This window comes from Pipra filicauda, unplaced genomic scaffold (genome assembly GCF_003945595.2).
Source record: "Pipra filicauda isolate LSUMZ 115617 unplaced genomic scaffold, ASM394559v2 scaffold112_size3218982_pilon, whole genome shotgun sequence".
NCBI lineage: Eukaryota > Metazoa > Chordata > Aves > Passeriformes > Pipridae > Pipra > Pipra filicauda.
In genome coordinates, this window is record NW_024103574.1 from 1,790,252 (window position 1) to 1,802,479 (window position 12,228).

At 35.9% G+C, this 12,228-nt stretch overlaps 1 protein-coding gene across 3 annotated transcripts in view; it reads left to right on the forward strand.

Annotated features, from left to right (window-relative positions):
- The window catches only part of FNBP1L (formin binding protein 1 like), a 57,217-nt gene that overhangs the window by 20,921 nt on the left and 24,068 nt on the right, over positions 1–12,228 (forward strand). For all 3 annotated transcript variants that reach the window (XM_027712696.2, XM_027712702.2, XM_027712705.2), the window contains exon 2: positions 7,438–7,553. In XM_027712696.2, the coding sequence (XP_027568497.1) occupies positions 7,438–7,553 (116 nt within the window). The remainder of the gene's footprint in view (positions 1–7,437; positions 7,554–12,228) is intronic.

The window sequence follows — 12,228 nt, forward strand, 5'->3', positions numbered from 1 at the left end:
TAAGTGAGCAGATTCTAATCTGGTTTTCAGAGTAGGAATTCCTGGTCTATATTTTGTGTATGCTTGTATTCCAGTGATTGCTTCATATGAGCGTGTGTGTGTGTTTCTATTTTTCTGAAGTGGTGGTGGCAAGGAAGTCCATTCTGTTTGCTTGGGACACAGTGTCTTACCTCCTTAGTGACTTGTATGTAAAGATGTAAAAGCTGACACATACCCACAATGAACAAGTTCCTTGACAAGCACAACGTGAACAGTCTGTGATTGGTAGCAGAGAGGAAGGATACCTGTAACCATGTTCTGGCTACTACACGCTGTGTTGGTAGAAATTCCTGAGGAGGAAGAGATGGTGCATTTAGGGAAGTGCCCTCCCTGCAGTCTGTGGCAGGCAGTGAGCCTGCCAGGAAACACAGCAGGGGTCCCTTGAGAGAAACAGAAGCAGACCCATAGGTGCACCTGCGAAGAATTGAAGTTTTCTTTACTTAAATTTACATCATGATTCAGTGAGGCAAATGCACCATTTTAGTTCTTATGAACGTGCCCATACATTAAGGGAAGAATTCTGGAGGTGACTCATTAGCAGGACGAATAGGAGTGGTTGTTGAGATGCTGTCTATGGCAGTGTGTTCCTTTCCTCTCTTCTCTTAATGTGGGTGTTCAGTGTCCCAGCTGTGAAGTCTTTCAATCAGTTTGCTCTGCTGGTAGAAAACTATTGCTGTTAATATCTAATGATTAGTCCAACTGATCCATTCAGTGGTGTGGGTGAACTGGAGTGCACAGCTGTAATCTCTAATGTCTTTCAGCTGATCTGCTAATCTCCAGAGGCAGAACTTGATTCTGTTGTAATTCTAGCTGCTAATTCCAAAAGCAGTCACAAATGTTTCCACTCATATTCTGTCTGTGGTGGATTCTTGCCCTTTCCTGGAAAATAAATGTGTCTGTCACACCTGTGAAGTTGTTAACTGTCAAACAAGACATTCCCTCCTGCCAGACCTGACTTTCATCTAAAGTTGCCAGAGCAGTTCCTTTGCTGCTGCTCTGAGGACATCTTTAAAAAGAAAAACAGACTTTGTATTTCTCTTCCTCAATTGCAGCTCTCCATTTTTAGCTTTATTTTAGAAACCTGACTTGCTGTGTAGTTCATCTTACAGCATGGCTAGAGCTCCAGTGGTTCAGTCCTACTTTTGAGGTTTTTGCTCATTTTATCATGCAGACGTTTTTTCTAATCATAGAAATGGACTTTTTAAAATCAAAGTTGACAGTGGTATTGCTTTTTAAGATTATATGCAGAAGCCAAAGGGGCAAATGGATTTTTCATACTGTGTTCATGCTATGAATTTATTAATTCTTTATTCCTTAGAACAAAGTAGTCTTTTGTCCAGCTAAAAGTGATTTTTTAATTCCTGTTGTTTTCCTTTTGCATATCAAGCACTGTGCATTTCTAGCAGTTTCTCGCTTAAATATTTTCAAGTTGCAACACAGTTTGCTGTTAACACCAGCATCTTAACTTTTGCAAGCAAAATAGCTCTGTGTCCTGAAGGTCAACCTACAAACTGTTTTCAGAAGTTCTTTTTAGGAATTATTTTTCATGTCTCCAAAAGACTAGTAGAATTTCTTCATAGTATCCTGTACATATGCCTGTACAGTCTATAGTAAATTTTTGTTTTAATATGAAATTAAAATGTGAAGTACTGTTTAATTTATGTATATGGACCTACAACTTTTTTTCTCATCTTAATCTGGGTGCCTCTGCTTTATTTCCAGCGTAGCTATGGCTTTTCATGTTGATGCTCTGAACCTTCTCACTGATATTAATCTTTGAGTCTCTAAAATGCTTAACCTTGAAGTTTGGTCACAGCCACATTTTTTCCACTCTCTTAACTGTAATACCTAGACTGTTTTCAGAGAGGAATGAGGTATAATTTGCAGATTAGTCTGGAAGCTACAATCCAGAACTTGTAGAAAACAGAAAAGGAAAACACTTTCTTTTTTGTTCTTGATATAGAAACAGCTCTTTGTTAGTTTTTAGACATAAAACTAACAGGGTGTTTTGAAAAAATAAACTAGTGTTTAGCTGGAAGCAGCTTTTGTCTGCCTGTTAGAAAGAAGCACATTGCAGTTGCAAGGAAAAAAGAAAGACCAGAAGACCAAATTGATAATTATAAAAACAAGCAAGCAGGAATACAGAGAAGTGATAATCAGTTCAGACAGTAAAATAGAAGAGCTATTATCCTAGGATAGAAAAGGAAGCAGGAATGCATAAAGATAGAGACAAAAGTAGAAACCAAAAAGAAACAGTGAAGAGGTATCCGTGATCAGAAAAACTGAAGTGTATTGTCAAAAGTAGATTAGTGTAAAATGCTCTAATTATAATACAGTTTTATAATTAACTTGTCCTGAAGACAAATAAGAAAGGGTACACTACAGTGTACTGGGAACTTCTCATTAATACATTTATGTCTGATTATGGTTCCCATAATTTTTAATGTAGCACATCAGGTAGTTCTTTGTACAAACACTGGAAAGGTGGGGGGTTTTATAATTGTTTTTGTTTGTTTTAAATAAATTAATTTATCTGGAGATACCTCATTCGTGTAAAATGTTGGATCATGTGAACTTAATTCAAGGCCTTGACCTTTATTTAAAAGAAATTTAAAAAAAGCTGCATAATGTTTCATAGAAACAATTCACATATTTCATAAGAGTTTTACAAAATCTTAATGTGTGAAGTGGTCACTTTATTATGTTTTGTAACTTAAAACATTTAACTTCTTGAGTAGAGTTGGGTTCTTTTTTCTTCTGCAGTATTGCTCATGCAGGAAAGAAGGACATTATGCAGAATTTAACCTGTCATTTAAGTTTATCCATAATTCAGATTCATTTGATAAACCCTCATGGGCTTTAATGGAGTGAAGAAGAACTGCTGTGATCAGTGTTAAGTTATATAATCACCCACATTTTCTCACTTGGATTACTGTGGACTTGAAAGTAATTAATTGCTTTTCATAATAGAATACAACATTTCTATCCATAAATGCGGTGGGGCTTTTTTGATGCCAAGGGTTTAATTTTTTTTTTCCCCCTGAACAAGACCTGATTCCTGCTTTTCCATGCTCTGAACGCTCTCATGGTATATATTTCCTTATACCAGATTGCATAAGTGTTAAGAATTCAGAGAGCAGAATACGGGATTGAGTTTTTCATCTCCCACTTACTGATTTGAAAGTTTAGACTGGCTGGGCAACCTGGAGAACAAAGAATTGGGAAAATAGTCTTGAGCCAGTGCTCAAAAATGCAAATAAGATCACTTGGGTAACTGCTGACTAAAATTGTGGTCAGATAAAAGTACGGAAATAATGATGTACAGTTGAGTGAAAAAAGAATAAAATGATCATAGAGTAACTAATGCAAAGTATAATGATTTGAAATAAAATGTTTTATTAAGTAGATTTAAGCATATGTAGTTAATTGAGATAGGTTTCTTAAACTTGTAAGTCAGTGTACTTCTGTGTTTAATGTGATTCTTAAAGCTTTCAACTGTGTTACCTGGAGGTCAGTGAAATGGGAGGCTAATCAACAGTTTGATGTTGATGCAGTAAACTAGTTTACTTAATGTAAAGGATTAATGTAGTAACACAGAAGGATTTTTTACAGAATGTGATACCACAATCCTAGCTTTAAATGCAAGTAGAATTCCTTTCCAAAGTTATGAAAACTGAGTACTTTAACCCTTTAAAAATCTCTGTCTGGTTTAATACCTTTTGTTTGAACCTCCCACACTAGTCCAGTGTCCGGACTAGTTACTGGTAGCTTTAGGAAGACTAAAGGTTTGGTATTTATGCTTAGCATTCCGTCCATGCCTATCCCTTTGAAGAGATCTCCGTGTTTTTCTTTTTGTTGGTTCTTGAGACTTGTTTGGGGAAAACACAAGTGTCTGTAAGAGGGGGAGAGCAAATCTTGAGTTTAACCTGGGAGAGTCTGTTTTGTCTTTGTTGCAGATTTGGTTCAGCTTTGCTCCTTGCTTTGATGCTTCAGCTGCTATTATTGTAAAGCTTCCTGGTATCTGCAAATAACTTTAGAACTGTGAACCTGAAGTATTTGTAACACTGATCTGTGGTTCCAGTACATAACCTGGAAGTAAAATTCAGGGAGGCGACATTTGTTTTGGAATAGTCTGTATTGACCTGCCACAAACTCCTTGTCAAGTGTCAGATTTGTTTGTTTTTAATGCAGGGAGTTTGGACTACATTCCATCTTTTGAGTGGGCAGTTTCTACTTCGGGCCACCATCCGTTAGCTGACCTTAATCAGTTTAATAATAGTCAGTTGCAGTTTTAATAAACTTTTTAACAAAAATTGTCTGCTCAGCTGCTAAGAGGTGTGGGGAGTTACTGGACAAACAGCAATATATATTTACCTGGAAATATTGTAGAGAACATACTTCATTATCAAGGTGTAGATCACCAGATATTGTAGGATGTGCTCTTTTTTTTTTTTAATTGCCTTTTGTTCATCTCTAGTTAATGCAGCTTTCACATTTCTTGTAATGGAGCTAGCCACATTAATACACTGATATATTTATTTTGAAATTACAGACTTAAATTTTATTGCAACTATTTGGACTATTTTCTCATCTGTACAGTATTGCATGATTTTTGCTCTTTTTTTTTTCCCCATTGAAGACATCACTTGTCTTATATCTCAGTGCATTAATTTGATTTTCCTTTGTAGCAGTCTGTATGAAAAGAAAGCTTTTTGCTTAATTGAGGCCCAGAGCTCAAACATGTATGCTTCTGGAGAGAAGTTGAGGGGGGACACCATGAGTAAATTTGTGACTCACCTCTAGAAGCCTTTAGAAAAGGCCATTCCCTTCTGCTTATTCATTGATATTACCTTTATCTTCTGGTCATTAGTCTCAGTGGCTTTACAGAGCAGTATAAGTATATATATAAGTGTATATATATATATATAAGTGTATATATATATATATATATATATATATAAAAAAGTATATGTATAAGTATAAGCAGTATAAGATTTTTGTGACTGCGGACTTTCATTCACCGGTGTATTGTTTATGGATAATTTGACAAATTGTGAAGCTATGGGATAATTCTACAAAGCTGTCTTTGCACAGAGCATACTGTTTCTAGAATCAGATGAAGAAGATGAATTGAGGGGAAAAAAAAGAGTTTTTGTCTCTTGATCAGTGGTGAAATACTTCTAGTAAAGCTTGATAGCATGTCAAATGTTACTTTTTCCACTCCAGTTTCATAGTAGTAGCAGAGGATGAACTTTCACCAGTAGACTTCTTTTTTGTTTGAACAAAATATTTGGAAAGCCACCCTCTCTGGTTACATGTTTGGAAACATAAGTAATGTGGTGTTCACTAATGCTAATGAAACCTTAGCAGCAAATGAGAGCTTTGTGGACTAAAGAGCCTAAGTAGGACAGCAAAGGCTTTGTTGTGCTGTGTGCTGAAGGAAGTCACTTCTCCTTAATGGTATTAAATGTTGACTTCATGCCAGAAGCACCTTTTAGAAACTTCTTTTGGATGCTAGGTTAATTTTGTAGGAGTAATTACAAAAATGAGTGAAATATAAAAAAGAAATTCTTCTTGAGATTGATATATTTTTATGCATATTTGCAACTGTGTTTTGACACTGCAGCATGGTAACTGTCTCCTTCTTCACACACTCAAACAAAGCACGTACAACTTTTTTAAAAACAGTAGCAGGAACGTCACTTTATTTGACAAAAGATTAGAGTGGAAGTGTCCAGTTGGCGTAAAGTAAGACATAAGAACAATACATTAAAATCTTGTCTTTAGTCCCTTTCCTGTCTCTTGGGTGTTTATGTGGTTCTCTGGTCCAACAGATTAGGGAAGGTGTTTGTGATTTTGGTGGAGAGTGTGATACAGAGGCTGGAGCAGAGGCTGGTGGTGGAACAAGATGGATATTTTTGGTTGGCAGTACTTGCATTACCATGGGACTGAAGTGTTCAAGGCACTAATGGCAGTGGTTGTTAGTCTGTGGTGTAGGATACAAAGACCTGCAAGGCAAGATTTGAGAGCAACCTTAATCCTGTTCTTTTCATTTGTGTTCTTGTTGGTTGTGTATGTAGTTGTGTTGATGTGGTATCTCTTTACGTGAATGTCTTTTTCTTGAGTCTTAAGCCCTTCAGCATTTTATGGCATTTTTTGATTTAACTTTAGATCATCCTACTGCATGTTGAAATTGACCTTAAATTGCTAATGCTAAAGGTTGACATCATTCATTAGGTTCAGGCAAATTACTGAATCTGCAAAACATAGCCTCTGATAAACACCTTTTGCAGTTTTTTGTGTGAGTTAAATAAACTTTGAGCCTTACTGCTTTTCTTTTTCTACTTTTTATTTTTTAAATTTACTGTGAAGTGTATTTGGATTCAGCATATATAGGACACAAACTTTGATGTTACAGTTACTTGTCTTTTTGGATTACTAAATAACTATTAAAAGAATTCATTATAAATGCTGTTGTAAGCTGAAAGTCCTTGATTTTTCCACTGTGGTAGATTTTTTTTAGTATAAAATGTGAATATTCATTAGACTAAAATGTCTGCTGGGCTGTATTTTGTACCTTTATTCACTCCTGCCTAATTCTTAATCCCTATATTTCCACTTTTTTTTTTATTTCAATTTGTCCTAATTTGTGTATCCTCCACCTGTTGATCAGTACAGAATACAGTGAAAGATTGGTTTCCAAGATGTTTAATGTATTAAAAATACCCCAACTTTTTTTTTTGGAAGTGTTAATTTATTTTTTAAACTCTTTTTCCTCTGTGTTTTGTGCCCTTGCTTTACTATAACTTTCTTAATGGCTAAGGACAGGTTCACTTTCTTTGGAATCTCCTTCTGGAGCTGATCATGAGCTGTATATATAGTTTTGATTTAATAAATGTTTTTGATGTGCAGGTTACGCCCAATTTAGTCATGCAGCTATAATTTCTATTATTTTTCTTTCAGTGGGTAATCGTGAAAATAGTTTTTAGTATCCAATGAAATTATAACTTCCTGCATTTTAAAACTGCCAAATCTCTGTTTACCTAGTACTGGTCTATGGTTATGTGTGTTGTCTTGGTGGAAAAGATCTACTTTTGAAATAAAGGGTTTTGAGAGAGGAAAAAAAAGACATTTGCATTGTGAAAGTGATCAAAGACTGCTTACAACTTAAAATGCAAGTATTTAGAGCTGTTTTTACAAAAAGAGGTAGATCTGTGCTTGCGTGTACAACCTGGTATATGTATGGAGACACATGACTGATTTATAACTTGGATAACATCTATCCAAGTAGCAAGCATTCCCTCACAGCACAGCTCATAAGTAAATTATGTGTAATTTTTGGTGCTGCTGTGATTCTTAACTAATTCTGGGTATTTTTGTTTCCTTTTGTTTTTAAAGGATCAGTTCGATAACTTGGACAAGCATACGCAGTGGGGCATTGACTTCTTGGAGAAATATGCAAAATTTGTGAAAGAAAGGATAGAAATTGAGCAAAACTATGCAAAACAACTGAGGTAAGGTTTTTTCTTTTCAAAAGGATCTTAACAATTACTTAAAATCATGGTATCAGACGATGGGCAAGGATGAAATGTCGTGCTTAATGACTGTTTTTCATTTACAGAGTGAATTAGATCACTAGTTGTTTTCATGACAGACCAGTCCAACACAGAAAATTATTTTTGGGTGTGCACTTGCTTGCTTGTTTTTGCCTTCTCTCCCACTCTTTCCTCCTACCCTTCAGATCTTTGAACTAAAAGGGTATAAGACTTAAAATTTAAGATTCAGAACAAGGAAAACCGTGGTAATATTTTTTTCACTGACTCTCAGCGTGTTTGTTGTAAAGTGCATTATCCTTATCTGCGTTTGTGTGTCTGTGATATCACTCAACAATATTCAAGTCTCTGCTGCTAATTAATTTCTCATGTTGAATTGGCAAGAGGTACACTACATTGTGTTAAGAAATCTGATTGAAATGATTGAGTAGTACTTGAGAAAGCAGCAGATCTTCCTGTCCTTAATGTGTGCCCTTTCCATAGCTTTTCCCTTTGGGTGAGACTGTAACCCAGCCACCCTTTGTCTTACCTCTGCAGTTAACTTTGTATTGCTGCCAAGTGAAACATCTTTTAGGTCCAGTAGGAATTTCCCTTCAGGGATCATACAAGGAGAGTAGCAGCAGTGAAATGGCAGAGAAGCACATTCTTCAGAATAAAGTAGGATTGATTTTTACCATAAGGTACACTCAGTGCTTGAAGAACAAAATTTAAGCTTAAGATGCTCCTGTGAACTTGGTCTTCACCATAATCTTTGCTTTCACTGTAAGCTTTGCTGTCTTGAATTCCCGTGGGGATTCAGCTGAAGCTGCTGCCTAGCCCTTGTCAGACTGAAACTGATAGCAGCTTCTCTCCTGTGGTTTCTTCCATCATCTCATCATTGGCAAACTAGATTGTCACCAGATAGAGAGTTGAGAAATCCTTCCTCATAAATACAGTAACGAGGTTCACTGAGGGTATGGATGTTCATGAGGCTGCTTGTAATCTTTTTTATTTCTTTATCAACTTCTTTTTGATTTCTTTATCAGTTTCTTTTGATCCAGTTGTGTATATTCACTTAACATAATAATCCATTACCTTACTGAAGGAATATTTTTCTTAAGAGGAAGGAAATAAATACCACATTTCCAAAGTTGGTGTAGAAGAAGTTCAGGAGGTAAAGAAAATTTGGAAGCGTGCACAGCACAGTTAACAGCCCAGTTTTGATTTGTTTTCAGTTATCTGTTTAAAAATAGAAACATTTTATTTGCACAGATCTATTGACATCTTGTAATTAAATAGTGTGAGCAAATGCCTTTTGCTTAATTGTATTTAAAGGTTCGTTCAACAGCTAGCAAGATGAAACACCTCATTATTACTTCAGGATTTGACTAAAAATGGGAAATTTTCTCTGTTCAGCATTTTACTAGGGGTAAAATTTTTGATTTTTCTTGAAGTGTCTTTCAAAAATGAAAGAGCTTTGTCGAGTACCCCTTCTGGCAGATGGCTGGACTGACTGTCTATGTGCAGTAAGTATGACAGTTTTGGGAAGCACAGGTCTTGCTGCACACACATTGTACAGTGCATGCATGCACTTCCTGCCTGCTGCCAACGAGGGTCTGGACAGCACACAGGGTGACTGATTTTCTGCCAGTAGACCAGTTCATGAAGCTGCTCTTCCCTATATATTCTTTGGGGGAGACTTGATTGTTTCATAGTGAACGTCTTGTGATAACAAGTTGATTTCAGCCATTGTTGCTCTTGAGGGCGTTCACCATTTTTAACCATGTAAAACAGTCGTGAGGCCCAGGGTGAGATCAAGCAACATTTTTACCAGAAGGATTAGCCATTCTGCAGCTAGCTCCTGGGAAGTTCTGATGTGGAATGGACTGTGGTTCTGGTGAACTTTAATGCTGGCAGCAGATGGCCTGTGAGATAGATATTAATATCTCAGATGGAAATATCTAGTAGATCACTGGTTTTTCCTTTTGTAATGAAATATAATCTGAAAAACTAAGTGTTGAGAATCTTTTCATAATGAACTTTGTAACTGAATTTAATTATGCCCTTGTTTAGTAGATGTATAAACAGTATGGTGAGTGATCACCTCTTGGTAGTTCTATGGCTCTCTTAGTACTTGGGTGGGAAACCAAGAAAAAACAAGTTTAATCAGGAAGATAGTGCTAGTGATGTATGCTGGTGTTGTTTTCTGTCTCTCGGGTTCAGTGTGGGCCGTGAACGTTCTGTTGAGGTCATTGATGGAGCTTATTCTTATAGACTTAAATCCAATGATGAAAGCTTGAGTGAATTTTTCATAACAGTTTTCAGTCTGTGTCCTGGCAGAAATTCATATTCACTTTGCTTATACCCTTGCATTTTGATAACTTTTTTTCTTTATACTGTCACAACTTAGTGATGAGGCTTTCCCAGGTGCAACAGCTGTTCCAAGTCTTCTAGAAGATGACAAATGATGCATGTACAGCATAGGAGGAACTGTTTGAGTGAACTCACTATATTCTTACTGTATGCAGTTATTGCAGTTTATAATTCCTGAGTAATTCCAGAAGTGATAGCTGGTGAGAATCATGTCCAAATGCTGTTTTTAGTTTACAAGTAATTCCTTGCTATTCTTCTTTGATACTGAAAAGAGAAAAATTGAAATCTTCTGTCTAGAGGGCTTATCTTGTCTTTGCAAAATACTTCGTTCTGCAAAAAGGCAACTTTAATTTAGTTTTCTTTGAATTCTCCTTTAAGTTAGATCAAAGTTTTTTGTAACATATGTCTCAACTAATGTATTATATTACCCCAAGGATTGCAAAGGTTATTATAGGCTGTTATTGAGTTACAGGGATGTGAATCAGGACAAACACATTGCAGTGTATACTGTAGATTAACACATTTCATTTTAATGATATGATTGTTTACTTTGTTTATATTTTCTGATTGGAAAAATTTAGATTTAATATGTGCCAAATTACTGGGCTCTTGGCTGAAGTTTTAAATTAAATTCTCAGATGCTGTTTTTGATCAACCTTGTTTCTTAAAATGGGCGAGGCAAAGGTCTGCTTTGTTTACTTCCACATCATCACACACAAAACAATTCTGAAGGTTCACTCCCTTTTTGTCCTGTCTGAAGCATTAAGACACTCGAGCAGACAGAGGAGCTCTTTCTGTGATGCTAGGCAGTAATACAAGTTATACCTGCACTTGTAGATGAAACTACCATGCAGAATAAAATTTCTGACTGTGGTCAGCTTCTCCACTGTCAGTTTAAAGCAAATAGCGATGATTGTTCTTGAGCTGTTTGTTGTCCATTGAAATTGTACATTGTGATCTCTGGAGGTGTCTACTTACTCTGAGAAAATTGTTTTTCATGTTCCTCCTGCATGCTATTGTGTATAAGTGGTGTTTTTCAAAATAGGGTATTAATATATGCATATGTCTAGTCAAATTGAGACGTAGTTTCCACATTTTTATATGCAGAATCTTGGAAACATTATTTAAAACGGGTGTAAACTCAAATGTAAAGTTGGGGATACAGATTATCATTGTGATAATTTCTCAAATCTCTCTTCCTTCGATTGCAACTGAGAGTTTACACTGTTGCTTATCTAAATATGGTTGTGCCAGGTTTTTTTATAGTGATGTTTCTGCAAGTCTGCATGTAGGAGTTCTCAGTGGTTCCAAGAATATTCAGTTTTGTAAACTCGAATTCCAGGTTACAATTTTTTAAGATTCATTGCTTCAGTTAAAACTGCTTCCGATGACATGTTACTAAATACAGTTGTCATTGTTTTCACTCAGTTCATAATACTGATACTTAACACCAAAGTCATTGGAACCGTATTTAAACTTTACATATAAATATGAAATGCCTTTAAGTACTCAGTGCAATTTTAGTAACTTGTGAAAGCAAAAAAAGTTTGTTCCCAAGCTCATTTGTTGTATAATATAGAAGCTGTAGAGGTTTAGTGTAAACAGATACCACAGTACCTGAACTGCTGCCTTAATAGAAATTGTATTGTTCTGATGATGCTGCTCCTGTTCTTTACATTCTCTATTAATTGATGGAAGAAAACAAAGTTTTGAGTTGATAAACACAATTTTTGCACACATCTGTTAAATTTTGTGTAGACATTTTATGTACATGACTATAAGTAATTTTAAGTTAATAACTGGAGTGCTTTTTGAAACTTCTGCCTATGTGACTGAGATGGTACTTCTCTTAAAAATCAGGTTCCTGTCTCACTGGTGTTGACCTGAGACCAAGAAGAAGTGTTGATAAAACTACAGGGGCAACACAGTTGCATGGGGTTAGTCTTGTATGAAATCTGCCTTCAGATGACTGTAAGAGACAGTGTGGTAGAACTTGTCTACATTGTACTTCCAAAGAGGATTAAAGTGTCATCAACTACACTTTTCTAAGGAAGCATAGAGCAATTAATCTTGTAGATTTGATTCCGTTCTGATGGTACACAATTACTTGTGCAGTTTTCTTATAAACTAGTTCAGATCCATATTTGGATTCTGAGCATTAGGCATGGATTTAGATAAAAATGTTAGAGAATGTTACGTTCCCTTAAAAGTGTCAATTGACTCCTCTTTGAAATAGTGCTTCACTCTTCAGATCCACGCTCACATTGGCTGCTTGTCAACCTAT